At 36.6% G+C, this 23,459-nt stretch overlaps 4 protein-coding genes across 4 annotated transcripts; 1 reads left to right on the forward strand and 3 right to left on the reverse strand.

Annotated features, from left to right (window-relative positions):
* Positions 1 to 4,961: 4,961 nt before the first annotated feature.
* On the reverse strand, positions 4,962 to 6,601 carry LOC125188767 (UDP-glucuronate 4-epimerase 1-like). The gene has a single exon (XM_048085815.1). The coding sequence runs from the start codon at positions 6,346 to 6,348 to the stop codon at positions 5,080 to 5,082; it is 1,269 nt and encodes a 422-aa protein (XP_047941772.1). The 5' UTR covers positions 6,349 to 6,601; the 3' UTR covers positions 4,962 to 5,079.
* A 4,456-nt stretch (positions 6,602 to 11,057) lies between these two features.
* Positions 11,058 to 11,677, reverse strand: LOC125187902 (glycine-rich cell wall structural protein 2-like). Its single transcript, XM_048084551.1, has one exon. It carries the CDS (start codon positions 11,623 to 11,625, stop codon positions 11,176 to 11,178), a length of 450 nt encoding a protein of 149 aa, XP_047940508.1. The 5' UTR covers positions 11,626 to 11,677; the 3' UTR covers positions 11,058 to 11,175.
* A 3,440-nt stretch (positions 11,678 to 15,117) lies between these two features.
* Positions 15,118 to 15,852, reverse strand: LOC125191060 (GPI-anchored hemophore cfmA-like). Its single transcript, XM_048088521.1, has one exon. The coding sequence runs from the start codon at positions 15,778 to 15,780 to the stop codon at positions 15,352 to 15,354; it is 429 nt and encodes a 142-aa protein (XP_047944478.1). The 5' UTR covers positions 15,781 to 15,852; the 3' UTR covers positions 15,118 to 15,351.
* A 2,973-nt stretch (positions 15,853 to 18,825) lies between these two features.
* LOC125189582 lies at positions 18,826 to 19,356 on the forward strand. Its single transcript, XM_048086844.1, has one exon. It carries the CDS (start codon positions 18,826 to 18,828, stop codon positions 19,354 to 19,356), a length of 531 nt encoding a protein of 176 aa, XP_047942801.1.
* The last annotated feature ends 4,103 nt before the right edge of the window (positions 19,357 to 23,459 follow it).

The raw sequence follows: 23,459 nt of genomic DNA on the forward strand, positions 1-23,459 counted from the left end.
CTCCTCAGGATCCCCACCACTACCGCTACCGCTACCACCCGCGTGATCCATCGCTCGATGATGCTCTTGAACAGAAAGTTAGAGAGAAAGAAAACTCGTTAAAACAAGTGGTGCGAATGAAAATGAAACGAAAATCGCGTTTATATATGATTTTTAAAAAAAAAAAAAAAAAAATCGAAAATACGGCGTTGGCCGATCGGCACGCCGATCGGGCCTCCACAATGGCGGCTAGCCGATCGGCTAAGCGTTTCGGCCAGCGGCGAGCGATCGGCGAGCCCACGCCGATCCGCTCGCCGATTTTGCGGCTTGCCGACTTTGCAATGGTTCGGGCTAGCCGATCGGCCAGCGCGACGAATCGGCTAGCCGGTCGCTAGCCGACCATTGCGGATGCTCTTATAAGATGTCGTTATAAAGTTTGTGAAATATTAATCCCTTGTTTGTACTGTTATCCATATCCTTGGTTGCAGTGACAAATCATGAACGCAGTCGTCATAAAGCTAAGAAGAAGGTTTGATTCTAGTAAGTTAATCGAACTTCAGTTTATTAATATTCCTAGTTTCATTTGAGGTTAATGTCACAATTAAGAATGCTGGAAATGGTTTGGAATCGTTCAGATATCACATATGAATTCGACTATTATTTATCATGAAGTATCATAGCTTAGCTGTTTATTTAGTTTTTTTTTTCTATTGTTAAAGTCAATTTGTTGGAGATTTATTTAATGGTGGACATGCAGTTATTCATCCATTCTCGTGACTTTTATATGTCTCCTTATTCACTAAAGTGCCTAGGTGTGACTTTTTACTTTTACAAAAATATCTATTCATCATTGGATTAACATCTGTATCTAAAGGAATATTGCATATTCTCGACTTGGTGAATGATGAGTAACAAGCAAGTCTTTAATACGTATTCTCGAATAAACTAACAATTATAACCATTAGCAGATAGCTTATGTTTCATAATTAAACAAAAAATTATCTCATATTCCCTCTACTTATGAAGAATGTACAACAAGTGCCTTATTAAATGTAATGCACATAAAGACTAAAGAGTACTGTATATTTTTTTTAACACTCATTCCAATTTATCTTGACAATACCCTTATATGTTCTTGATTAAAGCATTTCACTATCAATTACTCCCTCGGTCCCCGATTAAGAGTCACGCTTTGACCGGGCACGAGTTTTAAGAAAGGTAAAGAAAAATTGATTAAAAAAATTAGTGGAACATGAGACCCACTTTTTTATATTAGTTTTATAATAAAATGTGAGTGATGTGAGTTAGTGGAATGTACTTATCATTTATGGTAAAAATGAAGTGTGACTCTTAATTGGAGACGGACCGAAATGGAAATGTGTGACTCTTAATCAGGGACGGAGTGAGTAATATGTAGTACTTAATACTTTTTAGTATGACAACATTATTCTATCCGTCATTCAATGCTTGTCCCATTTCGATCTGACACAAGTTTAAAGAAATGTAAAAGAAAGTCAATTAAAAAAGTTAGTGGTAAGTGGGTATTACTCCCTCCGTCCCATACTAGATGATACATTTAGAAAATGACACGAGATTTTAGGAGATGTTGTTTTGTGTGTTAAGTGGAGAAAGAAAACAGTATATTTATATTAATGTGAGAATTTTTCCAAAAAAAGAAAATGTGACATCTTTTATGGACAAACTAGAAAAACAAGTGTGACATCTATTAGAGCATCTTCAAAGAAAGAAGGTATATAGAAAATGTATATTATGTATTTACCTTCTTAAAAAGTGAAATATACACTTCTAAAAAGTAACTCATTCCAAAGGGAAAAGGTATATAGAAAAGTAAATTATTTTTAAAAAATAAAATAATAGTATAAAATGCATTAAAAACATAAAGTGTAATACCTTCTCAAATACCTTTCCCCTCGAAGAAGGATTTTTCATGAAAAGAAGGCAAATGTGGTAGTTATAAGATTACCTCTCCATTGAAGGAAAGGTAAAGATACCTCTTCAAAATGGAAAAAGACATAACATCTTCTCAAATACCTCTACCCTTGAAGAATAATTTTTCATAAAAAAAAAATAAATATGTTAGTTATAATAGTTTATCTTTTCATTTACCTCTCTTCTTAAAGATGCTCTTGTGGGACGGGAGTACTTATTATGGGATGAACTCACGGACCAATATGAAAAAAATGAAATGGACAATGAGGATTAAATTAAAGCATTAAAAAGAATAATTGTGTAAGAGTTCAATTGCAAAAACAGAGGGAAGCAGGAGGCCCAGGCCCGAAATGAATAGAGGATAAAGCCCAGTAACGAAGTGTCGGCAGAATACAGCCAAAAACAATTGTCCGTGTGTTGCTGTTGGGCCCATTTGAACGGCAAAAGTAGAGAGAGACAAGTGTCACGTGGTTGTTGGCCCCACACCCTCTGAAGCCGTATTTCACGCACATCTCATTCCACCGCAATTAGCTGTCATTTTAAATATCCTACTCCGTACACTACTCTATTTACAAATCTGCCCCTCTATATCATAATTTATTTTTCATATGAAGCAACAAAAATATGGACTACTACTTTCTTTTAAAATTTATATATATTTTTAAAAAAATTCTCTTCTTAATTAATATAATTAATAATTTTTTACAATTAAATATTCAGTTTTTTCTGGCTTCATTTAATGTTTATATCCATTTTTATATTTTCAATTAAAACATTAATCAACCACTATTAAAATTCATTCAGATTAAAAAATGTGTTATCTTAGCCCGAAAGTTTAACTCATTGGATTCCATCTACTTTTAATTTACACAATATATTTATATTTCAATGTGTAATATGAAAAGCTAGAATTATATTTCCATGTCTTGTAGAAAAATAAAATTCTATTTTAGGAAAATTTGTAGGAATACCACGGACGACGGTCTAAGCACATACTCCCTCCGTCCGCGAATAGGAGTCCCGGTTAGACCTTTTATCTTGATAGTATAAAAAATGACCCCACTTTTCCCTTAATTTAGAAGCTGCAATTAATTTTAATCTACTTTGATTGCAAATAATAATATAAATGGGTCTCACATTCCACTATCACACACTTAAATTATTATACTCAAACTTTTCTTAAAACCCGCATCCAATTCAACTGGGACTCCTATTCGCGGACGGAGAGAGTATACATTCTCTTTAATATGAACCCCTTCTAGGATTATAGCGAATGAAAAATACACTAAACAATTACCTTACCTTCTAGAAAACTGCAGGGGCTCTCATTTAGCAATGCTTAAACTCGAAAAAGACTAAGAGCACTCCCAATGGGGGTGGCGAAAATCCGGCGAAAAATCGCCGAACATCGCCGGATTATCGCCGGCCGTTGTGGTGAAATCGGCGATAATTCGGCGATAATCCTACCGTTATTTCGCCAAGCGGCGTTTTTTCGCCGGATTATCGCCGAGCGATCGCCGGCCACTGTGGGCGACGCTCGGCGATAAATCGGCGATATTTAAATTTTTTTTTTTTTTTTTTTTTTCGGCCCAACGGCTATTTTTACATCCCACCCCTATAAATATTTCCTCCACTTCCTCCATTCATCACCCACAATCTTCATTCTCTCCATTTTCAATCTCTTCTCCCAATCTTCAATCTTCATCAATCTTCCAAAAATTATGAGCTTTTGGAAGAAAAATTCCCGCTCGGGTAAGGGTAAGGGTAAGGGACTGCGGCCACTTCAACGGTATTTATTCTAACTTGTTGGCGAACATGCCCAGTGGCCAGAACGAGCATATGGTCCGAGATGAGGCCATGCAGAGGTATTGTGGCAAGTACTTGTCGAAGGGGTTCAAGTGTTGGAACATCTACGATAAGCTGAAGGATCTCCCCAAATTCGGACGGGGATGCACGTCTTGCGCTGCACGGGAAATCGGTGCGCTCGCGACTTAAGCGTTTCGGAGAGCGAGGGGAGTGCGACCCACATCGACTTGAGTGGGGATGGCTCGCACGAGCGCCCGGAGGGAGCGAAGAAGGCGAAGGGGAGGCGGAAGGGGAAGGGCACAACGTCGGAAGTCGAGTCGGAACCCCACATCGACTTAGAAAAAGCCACTTATTCGAGCAATGTCGCCAATCTGACGCAGATGTATACGCTGTACTTCACCGGCGGCGGGACCCACGAAGAAAAGGCGGCCCTCTGGAAATGCATCCAAAGCCTGCAGATTACGATGGGCCTCGATCCCGACGCGGCCCTCCGTCTTAGTTTTTTTTTTTAAAAATCTTTATTTATTTGCGTTTTTTATTTGTAGTTTTTTTTTCTCGTTGTATTATATTTTCCAATGATTAATACAACGATGAATTGTTCATTATTAGTCTATTTATTAAATACATTTGTAGGGAAAATTAAATAATATAAAAAATAATGATGTAAAAATGAAATGTTGAGTTAGGGAGAAATAAGGGAGAAACCAAGAAACCATTGTAGCAGTTGGCTAAAAACTGGGGATAAAATGTGATGCTGATGTGGCGCTGATGTGGCAGGAGTTAGGGAGAAATAAGGGAGAAATAAGGGAGTGCGATTGGGAGTGCTCTAATAAAGTGTTATGTATTTATAATTTAAATAAATTATAATAGTATTCATCCACGTGTATTTATAATTTAAATAAATTATTAATTACTCCATATTCTCAATATTTGTTGCCTCGCCCATTATCCTAACTGTCCATTCAACTCACAAAACTCACAAAATAAAATGAAAGAAGCAACAATTATGAATCGTACAAAAAATAATGAGTATATTTTTTAATTCGACCATTTTTGGGTGAAAAGCAACCGTAATCGACATACTCATATGCGCAACAACGAACACTTATCATTATTATTATTATTGCTACAACATTCTTTTTCACTGAAAATAAATACTGTAAATTTGGACGAAAGCGATATGAAGAGCTTATGACGTTTTTTACCAAAAAAAGAAAAACATACAATTCCTCAAAAAGAAAATAATGTATTAACCTTTCTTAGTAAAGTATCCATTTCCCATGTATTTTTCTCCTTTAACAAAAAAAGGAAAAAAAAATCCCTAAAAAAAAACATAAAAACAAACTATACAGACTTGGCGTGATTGTAACCATAATAAGATAAGTACCATTTGACGAACTTCTTGAGACCCGTTTGCAAATCGGTAGTCGGGTTGTACCCGAATTCGGTCCGGGCGTAGCTTATATTCGCGTGCGTGAACGGAACGTCGCCGTTTCCAGGCATATCAACCAAATTCTTCTTCGCCTTCACCTTCAATTGCTTCTCCAATATCCCCACCATCATCGGCACCGTCACCGGCGATGTATTGCCGAGATTGAAGATCCTGAACTGCGCTGGGCCCCGCTTCTTCCCCCCCGATCCCGTGCTCTTCTTCGCCGAGTCTAATGATCCGATGCACCCCTTCACAATGTCGTCGATGTAGGTGAAATCCCTAGCTAAATCGGCGTGGTTTTTGCCGCGGTAGACGGTGATTGGCTTCCCTTGGAGGATGTTGCGGGTGAAGGAGAAGTAGGCCATGTCGGGGCGCCCCCAGGGGCCGTACACGGTGAAGAATCGGAGGCCGGTGATGGAGAGGCCGTAGATGTGGTTGTATGTGTGTGTGATTTCCTCTCCGGCTTTTTTGGTGGCGGCGTAGAGAGAGGCGGGTTTATCGGTGCGGTCAGATTCGGAAAAGGGGGATTTCTCGTTTAAGCCGTAGACGGAGCTGGAGCTGGCCCAGACGACGGAGGGTTGGGGGTTTGCGGACTTGGAAGCTTCTAGAAGCGTGACGAGGCCGGCGATGTTGCTGTGGATGTAGGAATGCGGATTCTCCATCGCGTAGCGGACGCCGGCCTGGGCGGCGAGGTGCATGACGTGGCTGAACTGGACGAGATCGAAGAGCTTGGCCAGCAATTTGGCATCGTTGATGTCGCCTTCGACGATGAAGACGCCGTGGGCGGTGAGGAGATCTCGGCGGGATTTTTTGAGAGCGGGATCGTAGTAATTGTTGAAATTGTCGAGGCCGACCACGCCGTCGCCGCGCTTCTTCAGGGCGAGGGAGACGTGGGAGCCGACGAAGCCGGCGGCGCCGGTGACGAGGACGGAGAAGCCGTTGGAGCGGCGGATCTGGGCGGAGGAGCGGACGTGGTTGTCCCAGTGGATGCGGAAGTACTTGCTGCCGGAGTCGACGAAGGATTGGAAGCTGAGATAGGCGGCGGTGAGGGCGATGAGGAAGAGCGCCCAGAGGAAGAGGGTGCTGGTGGAGCGGTGGGGCTGGCGGTGGTGCGATTTATCCTTGAATTTGCCCGGCGTGGAGGGGAGAAAGAGCTCCTCCATGGACGACTTGGAAGGCATCTCTCCTATTATTATTTGACAATCGAAGCAAGCTTTAATTACAGGATTGGAGGTCTCTCCTCTCTTCTCTCTGAAATTGAATTCTCTGAGAGAGAGGGAGGGAGAGAGCCAATGGGAAATGGAGGAAACAGATGCACAGAAATTGGGTTACATCTGCTAATTGTGTAGAAATGGAGAAGGGAATATATAGAAATGAAGGGTGGAAACTGTTTTATTTTTTTAGAGGGAGAGAGAATGTGAGCGATGAGTGGTCACTGGGTATTTGCCCATTTTTCTATCGAATTACATAAATGTGAGGTTAGATTAAACACACTAGATTTGGTAACTTTGTTAATTCACGGTTTGCATTTCATTTCATGCTTTACACATTTTGCTGTTTAATTGTATAAATCTTATTATTAATATGTTCAATATTAAATATCGCACTCAAAATCAAATGATATATATTTATGTAATAGGATCGACAATTTTCAGCATGAAGTGAACATGCAAATATAAAAGAATTTATGTCAAAGCTTTATTCGTTTTGTTTCCGTGCTATTTCAAATGCCTATATTTTTAGGGTTTGGATCCCCTGCTGTGCAATCAGCCACAACACAGGGTGCAGTTAGAAACATCACATTATTTTATTAAAATAAATATTAATATTATAATTTTATAAATATTTTATTGTTGTGTATCTAACAGCATCCCCTGCTGTGGCTGATTGCATAGCAGGGGATCCAAATCCATATTTTTATAGGATGACGAGAGTAGTTTTAATCATGTAAATCAAGTTTTATTTGATAAATCACATTTAATAGTGTAATATTATGTTCTAATCATGTAAATTAGATTTATATTGTTATCGTGCCATGTCAGCTTGTAATACATTGTGTCGGTGTGGGTTATATTCTGATTTGCAAGTAGCAGGTCAGGTCTGTGTTCGAATTGAGAATTTCCTGAATAGGTCGAGTGTAGATTAGACCTGATAATATCAGATAGACTTGATAATAATTACGGGTTGGGATCCCTTGCTGTGTAAAATGCCACAGCAGGGTATGTTGTGCACATCCACACCTTTAAATAATTTTACAAACATGTAATACTCCCTCTGTCCCATAATAGATATCACACTTTCATTTTTAATTTGTCCCACAAAATATGTTACATTTGTTTTTTTGGAAAAAAGTTTCCTCTCACATTAATATAAATATTTTATTTCCTCTTTCACTTAACACATAAAACAACACCTCCTACTCTCATGTCAATTCACAAATGTAACATCTACTATGAGACGGAGAAAGTATTTTTTTTCATTTTAACAATGAATAATTTTAATGTGCAAAGCATCCCTACTGTGGTATTTTGCACAGCAGGAATCCCACACCTATTTTTGAATACAGAAGAGAGGACAACATGTTAAGAAATTTTTTAAAAGATTACAGCGAATGGGAAATTATGAGATCCTTTTGGGCACTAGAACTATTACTTTTTTGTTTTATTTCATTTTGCCTAATTGAAAATTAGACAATGAAACAACAAGTACAAAGATGAGTCATAACTACTACTCCTTCCGTTCCACAGCAATAGAGACGTTTCGTTTTGAGCTCTCGTTTTGAAAAAATGATACTCCCTCCATCCCAAGGTATTAGACCAACTTTCCTTTTTGGGATGTCCCAACATATTAGACTCATTTCCTTTTTTAGCAAAAAGCATCTATCTTATTTTATTCTCCACCTACTTTTTTTCTCTCTTCTCTCCCCTACTTTTTCCCTCTCTCATACTTTACTCTCTCCATTTTAACTATTTAAATATCACTTTCTTAAATCATGTGCCCAAAAGAAGTGAGTCTAATACTCCGGGACGGAGGGAGTAATAAATAGTTAAAGTGGAGAAAGAGTAAAATAAGAGAGAGAATAATATAGTGAAGAGTCTTACCTATAATATTCTCTCTCTTACTTTACTCTTTCTCTACTTTAACTATTTATTATTATTTTTTTCAAAATGAGTGCTTAAAACGAAACGCCTCTGTTACTATGGAACGGAGGGGTAGTATACACTAGCACAATTCAATTAAACACTTTCTTCATTCGGGTTCATTCGGATTTGGTTGTGCCATAAACTCTATTATTCAAGATTAAGTTTATTATTGGATGAACTGCATTGCTCCTACTGACCAAAAAAAAAAATGATAGCTACAACCTGACCATGTACAACTAACCTTCGGACTTTAAAAATTGAATAGATTTGATCTCTAGTTTATTTCTTATACCGTAAATCCTATTTCTCAATTGTCATTTGAATTTTAACTAGGATTTTTTTAATACAATACTTTAATAATTAATATCAATGTTTTCCATATACTGTCACTTTTTCTGTTTTTATGTGCCACATATCCTTGGTTCAATAAATTTCTTTAAATGAATAGTATGTTTGTAAATAGGTACATATTTTTCTCAATTCTAATCGATTAAAATGAATAGTATGTTTGTAAATAGGTACATATTTTTCTCAATTCTAATCGATTAAGTGTATTGTGCTAATTCTTTTGAGTAATATATTCAAATTATGTGTTGATACATTCTTCACATTTCTTAAATAAATTCTTCCATTATTGCTCCAATCAACACTAAATTCTTCCATTATTGCTCCAAAGATGCAATTAGACATTGTACGGATTAAATGCTCATTTAATTTACCTTGATAAGTTTTATGCAATGGTTGTCATCTCGGATTAGTAATATCAGTTTGATGAATCTATCATTTTACGTGCACTTTTCATGTTGATTCCTATAATATATCCTATTGTCTCTTTTACATTTGGATTAGATGGATAATGTAGATGACAAACAATTAATCTAGACTTGTTTAGATGATAGTTTAAAAGTGGACTTAATGGAATGATTGTGTCGTAATTGGGGATTTAGAAACAATAAAGATGAGCTCAATGATACGTGTTTAGTTGTCTAAGAACTAATACACCGTTTAACATGGAGTATAAATGTTAGCAAAATGAAGTTTTCCACGTCACAATGATCTTGAACAATTTGATAAATCGAATCTTTAGTCCGTTGTGTTTAACGATTGTTAGAAACAAAAATATCTTGTTTATTCTTTGTTTAAAATCAATTTTAAGTGCTTCGACATTTAGTTTCAAACAAATCTCTTCTAAACAAAAATCCAATCTTTAATGCTTTCTTTATTTCTTGAGTTAAACTCTCTTAAGCTTTCTTTAGGATCGACCCCAATTTAATACAATTACACATGTAATCTTGCAGCCTAGTTGTAATATTAACAATAAGGAATGTAATCAAATGTAAACTCTAAATATTCTACGAACTTTAAACTATGATCTGAACTGTTAAAAAATGTGTTGATAAAATAATATCAACAGAAAATTTCAACACAATTTCAACTGTCGACGCTATCACACCCCATTCCATCACTTTTCATTATTTAGTTATGCTATATATATATATATATAATGGACATGTACAATTCCATGCACACATAATATATTTTTATTTACTTTTAAATCTCTTAAAAAATTAAAACTATAATATGTTGAAACTATCATACTGCTCCCTCCATCCCAGAAAAGTTGGCATACTTTGAAAATGGCACGAGATTTTAGGAGGTTTTGTTTTGTGTGTTAAATGGAGAGAGAAAATATAATTTTTATATTCATGTGAGAGAGAACTTTTTTCAAAAAGGGAAATGTGACATCTTTTGTGGGACAAACTAAAAAGGAAAGTGTGCCAACTTCTCTGGGACAGAGGGAGTACTAAATATAATTTTATGGTACCCACTAAATATATTTGGAACATAAATGAAAATACCATATGCTAATATGCAAAATAATGCATGTTTCGGGTTAGGGATGTCACAGACACTGTGTTGATATTGGGTTGACATTAAATTTTTAAATTTTACACTGTGTTGACATTGTGTTGACTCAGTGTTGAAAAGTTTAGAGTTTGTAAAATATACGAGTTTCCATTTTATCAATATCCCAATAAAGTCAACCCGAAATCAATCCAACCTAATTTGGTACCCAATATTATTTAACCGTAATCCTATATTGGGTCAACCCGAAATCGATCCAACCTAATTTGGTACGCAATATTATTTAATCTTAATCCTAAGTAAGGGAGTATTTGCCAATATTGTGTCGAATAATAATGACGTGATTTTTGGTTTTATGACTCATGACAAAATATATAAATAGATAAATACCAAATTAATATGATAAAATAGAGAATTCTAGTTACTCTAATATCATTATATTCAATTACTGTACCATCTAGCCATAGAATCATGTGAAGTGTAGATATTCGTAGATGATAAGAACCGTAAATGAAAACATTTTCAATCTAAACAAGAAGCTAAATAAAACTCAAAATAGAAGAATTGTTGCTTATGTTGGGTCTCTTGTTAATCCTCTGCTCGATGGGTCTTTACTAAGTACGAAAAGTTTAAAAAATGTCTATGAATACTTAATATTCGTGCATGAACAACCTTGCTTTGTTTAAGTCATGTGTTTTGGACTAATAAAAGTTCGAAATCTATTGAGAAAATTTTCTTGTTTAATTGGACTGGAAATAGATTTTGTTCCTCTAGTCAATATTAGACTGGAATGCAATATAAAAAATATTTATAAGTTCGTGGCTAAATGTTTTGTCAAATTATATAGAATTCATATCATACCTTAATTTCGGAACCGTCCATTAGATATTTGGATTTTGTCTTACCCCATTTATTAATTTATCACAATACACATTACATAACATTTTTACATAACATTTTTATATGGGACCATTAAACTCGATCATTTTTATCATGGATTCAATTTCCACCACCTCCACCATAACCCGATCCTTGACCTTCACCATGACCACTTCCCTCACCGGATCCTCCACCATGGCCAGATCCTCCTCCACCACCCGATCCACCTCCACCACCGCCTCCCGATCCGGCTCTTGATCCAGCCGAAGAGCCCGCTGACGAGCCTGCTTCTGACCCCGAACCACCACCACCACCACCACGTGAACTTGAACTTGAACTCGAGCTTGAACTAGAACTCGAGCTAGACCCTCCAGCCGAGCCGGAGCCTGCACCGGCTCCTGAACCACTGCCACTACCTCCTAATCCAATGCCAATTCCAGTACCAATACCGATGCCTAGACCCCCCAAGTCGAGGCTTAGGTTTTTTCTCGCAATCCGGCTCTCGGAAACCGTTACTAGGATGGCTAAGATTAGGATAGCTAAACAAATATACGGTTTCGAATTAGCCATTGTCACGGCTAGGAGTTAACGAGTTGCTAAAGTGTAGTTGCGATTTTTTTGTTGTTGTGATTGACACAATGTTACACTCGTATTTATAGTTGCATATAGCTATCAAAGGTGGAATTTGTTTAATAGTATAACAAATGTGTGTTGATTAAAAGAATTTGTGGATGAGAAAAGTTAAGGTATGCAGTGGAATTTATGTTGGATTCCTCTTCTGCTAGCCATTATCTTCAATATATTGTATATAGAATATAGATATTGCAGGTCCAACTAAAGATAATTTATATAATATGATATCGCGTCATTTCACTACATTAGGATGCACATACACACACATTTATATATATGTAAGCTTTGCGAATGGTAATCACATATGTATAGAGTATAAGAGCCACTTTGTTAAACAAAATGGAGTACTATATTAATACTGACGGCACCTTTCCTACATGACTCTTGAGACTGGTGGTGGTATTGTTCTTGGACCTTATGGTATTGATTCAAAGCTCAGTACGAGTACTTAGTGAATATATTGCCAAAAAATACATATATATTTAAAAGATATGCCATCACAATAACACACAAGTTTTATCTTAAATGACCCAGGTTTACTAATTTTTTGTGAGCTTAAAGTTCGTCTATAGTCTAAATTTTGTCCCTCAATTTGCCAAATCTCAATATTCCATGTGCGCCAGGAAGACGACCACCTTTTGTGGATTCCTTGACCATCCAACCCTCTTGATGACACAGTCCATTTATTTGTGCACACTAGTTCGAGCATGGACTCTCCCTTTACTCCAACCCGCATTCGCCACGATTAGGGACTCTCCTCTTACTCTCACCTAAATTCGATTTCTCATAACATTGATATAGTACTGACTCTCCCCTTATTATTTTAACAGATAGACATCTCAATAAAAGAAAACGCTTATGGCATTGACAATTCTTTGAAAGAAAATAAAAGTGCAAGTTTAAGAAAACATCATTTCATAAATATTTCATAGAATTTAATAATTTTATCCACATAGTATGATAGAAAAACCCATGCTTCCAAATAAAATCCATTAGCAATAATCTGCTTTAAAATTATCTTCTCGCAAAATCCTTGTTGAAAGAATATTATGAGCTAATTAGTTAAAAGAACATTCATAAAGAATGGTATGCAGTGATCCTGTTAGCGATTTGCATCCCACTCTCGGGTTTCTCATGATTTCATTTTCTGGTCATAACTTGAGGTTCTTAATGAAATCCGAAGATTCAATTACTTGAAAATTTATTCTCTTACTCGCATAAAAATTAAATTGAGTGAGGACAATTAAATATTTTGAGCTCAATTTATAATAAGCCCAAGCAAATATAAATTAAAAGGGCCAAACTCACCATTCTCGCCACCAATTTTGGCCCATCTCTACAAAATAGAAAGCCCAACATTTATAAGAAATTAAAACAAAGGGCGCCTCTTTTGTCACCCCACCGTCTCTTTCTCTTGCAGCTGCCGGAGCTTCGCCAGCAGCTGGTGTGTCAAGGTGAGCAGTGGTGTTGGTACCGAGGCCGCACGGGGAAACGAATCGGGTTTGGGCAGCGGCTTCGTCACAGTGCCGGGACAGCTGGTTCTTCGTTCTAGACAAGTTTTTTTTTTTCTCCTTTCTCGACTCCCTCTATATTTAACGTTGTTATGATCATCGCATCTCTTATAATTATTTCGTTGGATATATCATTGGTGAAATGTGAGGACTTGAATATTGAAAGAAAATATTCTAGGTCAAAAGGTTATGAATTTTTGGAAATAAATTGTTTGGTGTTTCTAGATTCATGGCATGGAGATATATTCCTTAAAATAGTTATGCTTGGGATTTTTAAGAACTATGTTTAAGCATTCTAAGTTCTTGAACATGGCTAAAAGATATGAAAAGCTATGAATAAATTTGGTTTTAAAAAGATTTATCTTTGAAAAGAGAAAGGATGTTTTCACTTAAATTCCAACTTGGATTGCTTCTTGAAAAGTATGAACATTGTGGTTTTTGAAAAGGATGAAGGATGGGGGGCATTTCATTTTATTGAAAATATCATCTCCTTAATTCTTCTTCTACTTGATTTGAGATTGTGGTGTGTGAAAGTGAAATGGTAGATGGTGTTTTTGCAAAAGATGGAAGAGGGGTGGTGATGGTTTTCTATTTATACACCACCTTGATGCATGAAAAAGCATGGTCTCTCCTGTTCATCAAAGGATGAATGGTGATGTTCAATGGGCAAAAGAGTTCATTGCCAAATGGTGTAAGTTCGCAAATCAATAGTCATTCAATGTCTTAGGCTTTGAACTTAAAATTTGAAATGGTGGCTATCAATGTCACATCATCTTAGAAAACAAGATGGTGCGACCTTGTGTGTTGTCACTTCTTTCACTTGATTTGGATGGAAAAGAATTTAACACATGGCTATTTTGGTAAGATTTGAGAACACGGGGTGGTCGAGCATGGTTCGGGACGAGCACGGGCATGAACGGGGAGCAAAGCCAAGCACGACTGTCTGGATGTTACAGAAGATTAGGAAAATAAAAGTCCTACTTCTGCGACATTGTTTCTTTCTACTCCAGCAAATACTATGTCAACTTCTCGACTAGCCCCGATAAGCCATCTTCACTAATTTTGGCACCTCGTCTTACGAGTGGAAAATTTGCTGTCCAAGTTTCATGATACTCCCTCCATTCCATAGTAATGGAGTTAAAACTTTTTGGCACGGATATTAAATAAAATTGTGTTAGGTGAGCTAAGTAAAGAGATAATAAAGTGGAAAATGAAAAAGGTAGAGAGATGAAGAGAGAAAAAAGTAAAAGAGAGTAAAGTAGGTGTAGAAAAATGTGTTGACTTTTACTAAAAAGGAAAATGACCCTGTTATTATGAAACGGACGGAAATGGAAAAACGTCCTTGTTACTATGGAATGGAGGGAGTATTATTTTTTAAGTCGAAAGTTCGTGGAAAAAAGTTAGGCTTTAAAAAGTTCTGTAATAGTAGGCCTTAATAACTAGCTAAAATATGTAATTATATAAATGTTTTCAAATGTTATAAGTTCTTAATATATCACAACTTATAAGCTCTTAATGTCAAAATCTCTAAAATTCATGAATAAAACACATCCTAACTCCCATAATATTGGATATCTGTTAAAATATCTCATATAAACAATTTCGAGTTAATGTACTTCCTCCATCTCGTTGATATTTACACGTTCTTTTTTCCTGTTACTCCGTACATAATATGACTTATTTATGTTTTTTAAATAATAATATAATTTAAATTCTTTCTTCAGTTAATACATCAAACTACTTTTTTAATATTCAACACTCATTTCCTCTCTTTTTAACTAAACACACTCGTCCACATCTCGTTAAATCTCATGCCTACTACCAATAAATATGTTAATTTAGTCGGGACGGAATGAGTAATACATTAAATCTATACTGTAAACCATATAAAACAACAATAGTTCATGAACGTCTAAAGTAAACCCAAAACATCACAATGTTTATTAGATTACATTATCGACTTCAAGGTACAATCGTTACATAGCACATCTTTAATACAATGATAAGATACTTTCCTCCACGATAAACAAACATCGGATTTATTGCTAATTTATCTTTTATTCATACATACATAAGATAATCAAGCCACTAGTCGTAGTTTCAAACTTTCTATCCTTATTAATTTTTGGTTTAAATAGATGATTTAAACCATTTAGTCATGGCCACCCGATCCAGCTCGTGATCCAGCACGCGATCCAGCGGATGACCCGGCTTCTGAACCAGCACCACCCGACTCAGACCCCGCTCGCGACCCTGCTCGTGATCCGGCGGACGAGCCAGCCTCTGAGCCAGAGCCCCCGCCGTGTGATCTTGAGCTCGAGCTCGAGCTTGAACTAGAACTTGAGCTCGAGCTCGACCCACCACCACCCGAGCCAGAGCCCGCACCTGCCCCAGCTCCCGAGCCGCTGCCACCACCGCCGCCTCCTAAACCAAGGCCTACGCCAGCACCCACGCCAACTCCAACACCACCACCTACGTCCACCCCGAGGTCCTTTCTTGCAACTCGGGCTTCGGAAATCGCTGCAATTGTTGTTAGAGTTAGCATTCCGCCAAGAAATAATGTGCTCAATAATTTTGCCATGGTTTCTATTTCTTGTAAGAGTCTTGAACAATGCTGTTTAGATTGGACGTGTAATGTGTGCGTTTGAGATTTTTGTGTTAATGACTTGATTGGGAAAACACAAACCATGGTATTTATAGTTGCGGAGGCTAAGGTTGTTACATAAATTTGTGGCTATCCAAAATTAGAGAATGTAGAGTAGGTATGGTAGATCGACACGTTGCTCGATTAGGATAAATGGTGCCCCAACAACTCCACTAACAAAGTGGAGCTTGATTGCATGCATTTACGGTGTGATGTTTTGAGAATAGGGAAAAATGGTTTCACACAGTTTCTTAAAAAGATCAAAACTAACGAATTGTGAGAAGCTTCCCGATTTCTATTTATTCACATTCAATTACTAATGTGTTAGATCAACTGGTGTGGGATATATATAGATTAAATGCACTCTCTTTCTAACAAGCTAGTCTTTGGGCAGAATTCTCTTGTTTGGTCTCTATCATTGGTGCTTTATTTGAGAGCCAAACGGCTCGGAGTAGTGGTCGGGCAAAGAATTACCCGCGACCAACAAGTACTTTTGGGGCCGACTCAAAGAATCCGGTGTGACCTCCTAACAGATTAGTATTTTGGGCCGAGTTCTCTTGTTTGATATATATTATAGTGATTCAATTATTTTTGTTTTTTTACTAATTTATAAAATTTGTAGCGTTTTGGTGATGGAGAAGAATTTACATATTTCAGCTTCACGGCATTGTTGCCGGCCGCACTAGCGATCTACTTTGTGGACGTGTTATATAAAGAATAAAATATTTGGAAGGAGGTAGAATATGTTTTAATAAAATGCCATTAACAATTATAAGCCGCATCATTTTGGTCTCACTTTTTTAATAATTATTTTGCTGACATGCAAGTATTTGTGGCTAAGATAAGTGCCTTGATTGTCAACCCAATATTTCTTGCTAGGTGCACGACAAAATGTAGTGGCAGTAGTATTGGTGGGATTTTCTATCGATAAAAAGTTAAAAGAACTGAATTCTCTAGCAAAGGCAGTAAAAATTGTCTTCATCGTCTAAGCTAAAAACAGGGGAAAGAGGTAAATGAAGAGTAAAGTTATTTAACTATCGTATTTATATAAATTTCTTTTTTGAAAAATCATTCTCTAAGAAAAGAAGTATTTAAAAAGGTATTACTTCCTCCGTCTCTAATAATTCGTCATCATTTGATCCGGCACGAGTTTTAAGAATTGTAATAGAAAGTGGGTTGAAAAAGTTAGTGGCATTTGGATCCTACTTTTATATATTAGTTTTATAATAAAATATGAGTATGAATGAGTTAGTGGAATGTAAGGTCCACTACCAAAAATGGTAAAAGTGACAGGTGACAAATTTTAGGGACGGACGAAAAAAAAAATAGATGACAAATTTTCAGGGACAGAGGGAGTAAATATTTTTCTATTTTGAAGAGGTATCTTTACTTCTCCATCAATTGAGAGGTAAAATCTTATATTACCATATTTGTCTTCTTTACATAAAAAATATTCTTCAAGGAAGAAGGTATTTGAGAAGATATTACACTTTATGTATTTTAATGCATTTTATACTATTATTTTCTTTTTTAAAAATCATTTATCATTTTATATAAATACCTTTTTCTTTTGAAATGTGTTTATTTTATAGTAGGGTATATTTCACTTTTTAAAAAGGTAAAAAAATATCTCTCTTTTATTTAGCTTTCCTTATTGAGACACTCTAAGGATAGTGAAGACGGTCGAAACTATGACTAAGGGGCGGGATTACGAAACAGGGAAGAAATAAGAGGAACAATAAACATTTGATACTTCTGAGACATTTAACTCAAGATTTAATAATAATAATTAATTATTATTATTATTATTATTATTATTATTATTATTATTATTATTCAATAATTATTAGTATTATTACTAGTTTGATCCATAATTTTAAAAGTTACATTAATATTCTCTTAATAGGTTACTAATTAAATGCCATAATGATTACAACATTTAACATTAATTATTTTACGAAAAATATTATTAATATAATAAAATTTATTATTATTATTATTATTGTTTAAAATTATACTCCCTCTGTATAAGAAAAATACTTTCATTTATGGACAACACGAGTTTTAAGAAAAAATGGTAAACTAAGAGAGATAGAGATTAGATTAGTTATACTATGTTAGAGAGAAGAAAAAAAGGGGAAAAGTATGGGAGATAAATTTTCTATATTTAGAAATAGTACTACTCCCTTCATCCAATGATAAATGATACACTTCTTTTTCGCTCCTATTTTGGGAAATATAAAATAATTAAAATGAAAAAAATATTAAAGTAAGAGAAAGAATAATGTATAGAAGAGTCGTACCAGTATTTAAATAAGAATCTTAAAACTTAAACAATATCCCTAAGAATAACTAGGAAATTAGAATAATTGGAACTTGGAAGTTGCACTATAAACTTTCTTATTTTAAGAACTCTGATTATATTCTTAGTTTTCGGCAACATAATCCTGACAACTAAACACGCCCTACTAATTGTATTCCAATAAATCGCAATCTTAAAAATAAATTTTCATGAGAGCATCCACGATGGATGCCTAATCTTACGCCCGATCGCCCGAGCCCGACAACACGTTTTTCTTTTTTTTTAATAATTTTTTTTATGTCTATAAATATATCTTATTTTCACTCATTTTTCACACAACTCTCACACATCTCTCAACCCTCACACAACATCTCTCCATTCCAATATTTCTCTTTCACTCACTTTTCCAAAATGTATCCTGGGTAAGATATGGGTCGGGCAATGGAACGCGCAATATTTTCTTTTGGGAACTAGATTCTCGCGGGTATTCGTGCAATACAAGAGCAAAATCAGACCGAAGAGCAAGTCCCGAGGCCTATCCGCCACCGGAGATCCGTCTGTCGAGAGCATGGCCTAGCTCATCAACGTATGTCCGAGGACTACTTCGCCGATGAGCCCGGTGGGGACCAGCGATTTTTCGCAGACGGTTTAGGATGCGGCGAGAACTGATTGATCATGCGATGGAGGCGCGCGACGAGTACTTCCAGCAGCACCAAGATGCGGCCCACAGAAGTGGTCTATCCCCGCTCATGAAGTGCACGGTTACACTTCGTCAGTTGGCATACGACACCACGACGGACATGTTTGATGAGTATCTTCATGTCGGGGATACCACTGGCAGGGAGTGTCTGGTAAAATTTTGTGAGGGCGTGATTGACGCCTTCGGCGCCACATATTTGTGCAAGCCGAATGCCGAAGATTGCCAATACCTAATGAGGATGCACGATAGGGTGCATGGCTTTTCTGGAATGTTAGGGAGCATTGATTGTATGCATTGGGAGTGGAAGAATTGTCCGACAGCGTGGGAAGGCCAATTCAGCAGTGGGTATAAGGGTACCTACTCGACGATGGTACTTGAAGCCATCGTTGACCACCATCTTTGGATCCGACATGCTCACTTTGGCGTGGCGGGGTCAAACAACGACATCAACGTGCTGAACTCGTCGAGTCTCTTCACCGAGCAATGCAATGACAACGGTCCGGTTATCTAGTTCACTGCCAACGGACGACAACATCATAAGGGATACTACTTAGCCAATGTCATATACCCGAGATGGCCAGTTTTCTTGAAGACGATCTCCTGCCCAACGGATGCGAAGAGAGCCCTTTTTGCACAGCGGCAAGAGTCTGCACGGAAGGACGTAACGCGAGGATTCGATATGCTTCAAGCACGTTGGGCAATAGTGAAAGGCCTGGCTCGTTCCTGGTACATGCATCATATCGCCAATATCATGTATGCGTGCATCATCTTGCACAACATGATTATTCACGATGAAGGTGCAAGAGCTGGCGATTGGTCTGACGATGAAGTTGAATCGAGCACATGTCATGCAACCCCGCTAGTCATTGGAGGTTTACCCTATGGAGTCAGTGAGAGATTACAAGCTCGAGAGAACATGCGCAACCAACAAGCTCATCTTCAACTCACGAACGACATGGTTGAAGAAGTTTGGACACGTAGTGGTCGTTCAAATTGTACCTCTTTTTAAGTATTTTTGTTGTCACTTTTTTTTTAATTAAGTAATGTATTTTTTTGCCAGTTCTTTAAGTTAGAGTCTAATTTTGCTAATTATAATGTGTAAACATAAAGAAATAATAATAAATTGAAATGAAAAGTGGATAATTGATAGGGCACCCACTATGGCCAAACCATTGCAGAAAGAATGGGCATGCTGATGTAGCAACCACTAGGGCGCTCACTAGGGCACCCACTAGGGCATCCATTGTGGATGCTCTGAGAACATTACTTTCATGCCAAATTTGCAATAAATCATAATCCAAAAACGTGAAAACATTATTTCTTTCCAAATAAACGAGCATTGTTCAAAGTGTATCCGCCTCAAAATTCGTCGTCTATGACATACGAAAACATTAGTTAATATTACTATTTTTTTAGTTTGTTTCGGATATTAGTATCTTCACGGCTATGGAAGGAATCAAAGCTCGATTCACCTACGGTTGTATTCCAGAGACATTGGTATGGATGACACATTAGTCCTCACAGTATTGCTTAATTGTTGTTGATACTAACACATTGCATGTTTTGCAGATGACGTTCTTTTGTAAGTATTTAACAATGATTGGTTGTCACAGTCAATGCAAATCAGTGATCAACGTACCTATTTTAGAGGTTGAAGATGAGTTGAAGAATGACAGACAATGTTGATGACAACTGGGTTTATTTGCTTTGACACGTTGAAATCTACATGGGTGAAAGAGAGGATCAATGGAATTGTGGACTATTGACTAAAAACAAAGGTACAAAGGTGTGCTTCAGTTTTAAGAGCTAAATACAACCGTGTGTTTATGGTGGCAGGAAATAATAATAGCGCGTTACTGAATAAAGAGACGACATCTAAACATTACGCAAAGGAGAACAAGAAAAAAATGATCAACGTAGAAAATATGATAGCTAACTACAGATCTCGCCAAATGGTTATGTCGTAACTAAAATTAGTGAAACTTTTGTTCATTTCTTTAGAGCTTGTAATTCTCTTGTTTTTGAATCATGTTTATACGACGGCTGGATTTCATTGGTACTATATACTATTTCATATGTAAGATGAGAAAAAATTCCATTGCAATGACTTTTTCTTCTTGTTTCTTTTAGACAATAACCCATGTGATAAACATTATTCGATACATTGGGTCATAATAAATGAATATTTGTGTCATAGAATTGTTAGGTTAATTTGTGTCATAATATACCAACATTCGAGGCATGACGTAAAACTACTGAGTACCAGAATGCCTTATACAATTTGATTGAAATGTTCGCATGAAACAAACTGATTAGTAGTACGACCGAAGAATATTCTCGTGTCATGAGCATATTAAAAAAACCAAATACGCGACTGGTATCATGTTTTAAACATATTAAAAAAGCTAGCACGACAGAAGAATGTAAAAAAATAACTAAAAACAACAGTTATGCTTTTGGGTCATGCTAAACGATGTTTTGAGTCATGAAAATATGTGGGTATATTGGGTCATAATAATCCAATATTCGAGTCATGACATAAAACCACTGTTTTGTATGCCCAAAACTTAATCTATTCTTTTGGGTCATATCCGCCCATCAATTCAGTCAACAGCTTGAAAGTGAGAGAAGGACCGATATTAGCACCAGCACAATCCGTAATAAATTTTTGATGAACTGGACCAAGTTGACGATTTAATCTCACGAACTTCTATTGTTGTATCAAAACCATTGGGTGATTGTGTTCTTCATTCAAATGTTGAATGACATAACCACGGTCCGAATCGAATTTGAATGCAACCCGAGCATTACATCCACATTTTTTTGATTTACGTCGTCGTTTGGGTTGTTGATCGCTAAATTTTTGTTCACCTTCTCTGTTACACACCATGTAAAACCATATGGTGAGATCATCAACCTTCTTTGAACCGTTCTTCCTTGTGTCAAAACCAACACGACAACCATAGTTCTCGTAAAATTCAATGGCGTTGTCCAATATGTGGAAGCTACGACCAACAAATGGTTTAAGCTCTATAGGGCATTCTGGTGTATTTAAATCTGTAATAATTCATAATCAGAACACACCTAAAAACTAACGATGAAGTAAAGACAAGTTTCCATCTACTAGATTTAGAACGATAATAAGTCATAATAAAGAAAAATCGTGGCATACAACGCGTACAACTATCTTCTACGAAAATGGGTCATACTAAACCCAAATCGAAGCATAGTGGAAAAATTGATCAAATAATATAGGTGAAAAGATTCATAAAAATCAGAAGACAATGGCAGAAACAGATACAAAAATATGAATCGGAGCATAATAAACAAATGAAAAAAAAAACATAACCAAACCTTGTATTCTCAAGAACGTCATCGGAGTGTGATTGATTATCTACGTGCGAAGTAGAATGTGTGTCGGATTACAATTTTGGAGTTGGGAGCTGCCAATGACGATGATATAGAATTGGAAATGGAACAAATTAATTTGGAACACGATTGGAGTTGGAATCTGCAACGACGATGATATAGAATTGAGAATGGAACAGATTAATTTGGAATACGACAGCGATGAATAATAAATCACAAATAATAAATCTTCATGGAAAAAAGTATAATGGAAATTTTATGGTACATCGGCTGAAGAAGATAAAGATACAAAGGAGATGAAGTTGATGAATGTTAACTCATAATTCACGCATATGATTTGTTAGTAGAAAGAGAAATGACAATATTATAGGAGTTGCCATAACAATCGAGATGTAGCTAATGACTTTAGTGACCTTATTGGATTTTTAGTGAATAAAATAATATGATTTAGGGAATTAATTGAGCCATTAGATTTTTTAATCTCAAGATGATCTCGCCAAATCCTAAGGATGAAATTTGGCCTGTATTTCTTTGAGCTCACCGACTACACATGGAACGAGGCATATAGCGTCGTGGAACAAGCTAATGGCGGAGCAGAACCGATTCATGGAACAGATTCGCGCTAGTTTCTCGCTGCATCACACATCTATGGGGCGTGAACACGGATGTGGTGCAAGTAGCGTACGATCTGAATATGATGATGTCGGCGTAATGGGTGGTGGTGATGGGGAGGATGGTAGATAACATGGTGTTGCACTTGCTGTTCAGCATAGTGTAGGTGGTGCATAAGAAGATAATTGATGAGGTTAGGAGAATGGGCAGGAGGGGATGCTGGACGAGTTGTCGTCAGTGGTTGAGAAGAGGAAGAAGCTGCAGAGCAGCGTCACCTACTTCAGTCGTTGCGATTGATTGGATGCATTTCTGAGTGGAGAAGAAAGTATGGAAATTGTCATTATTTAGATTTATATATTACTTCAAACACATAGGCTATAACTTCTTTCAGTTAGATTATTACTTCATTCACCTAGGTTATTACTTCATTTGACTAGGTTATTACTTCATTTTGAAGTAGTCAGAAAGTTTCACGACTTGAGAAAGAAATAAAGAATATGTCCAAGCCTGACTGTTAATGTGTCAAATGTGGCGAGGTTGGTCGGCTTGATTCAAGGAATTGCGACAAGATAGTGAGGAGGAGGAGGAGAAGAAGAAGAAGAAGAAGAAGAAGAAGAAGAAGAAGAAGAAGAA

This window comes from Salvia hispanica, chromosome 5 (assembly GCF_023119035.1).
Source record: "Salvia hispanica cultivar TCC Black 2014 chromosome 5, UniMelb_Shisp_WGS_1.0, whole genome shotgun sequence".
Classification (NCBI taxonomy): Eukaryota; Viridiplantae; Streptophyta; class Magnoliopsida; order Lamiales; family Lamiaceae; genus Salvia; species Salvia hispanica.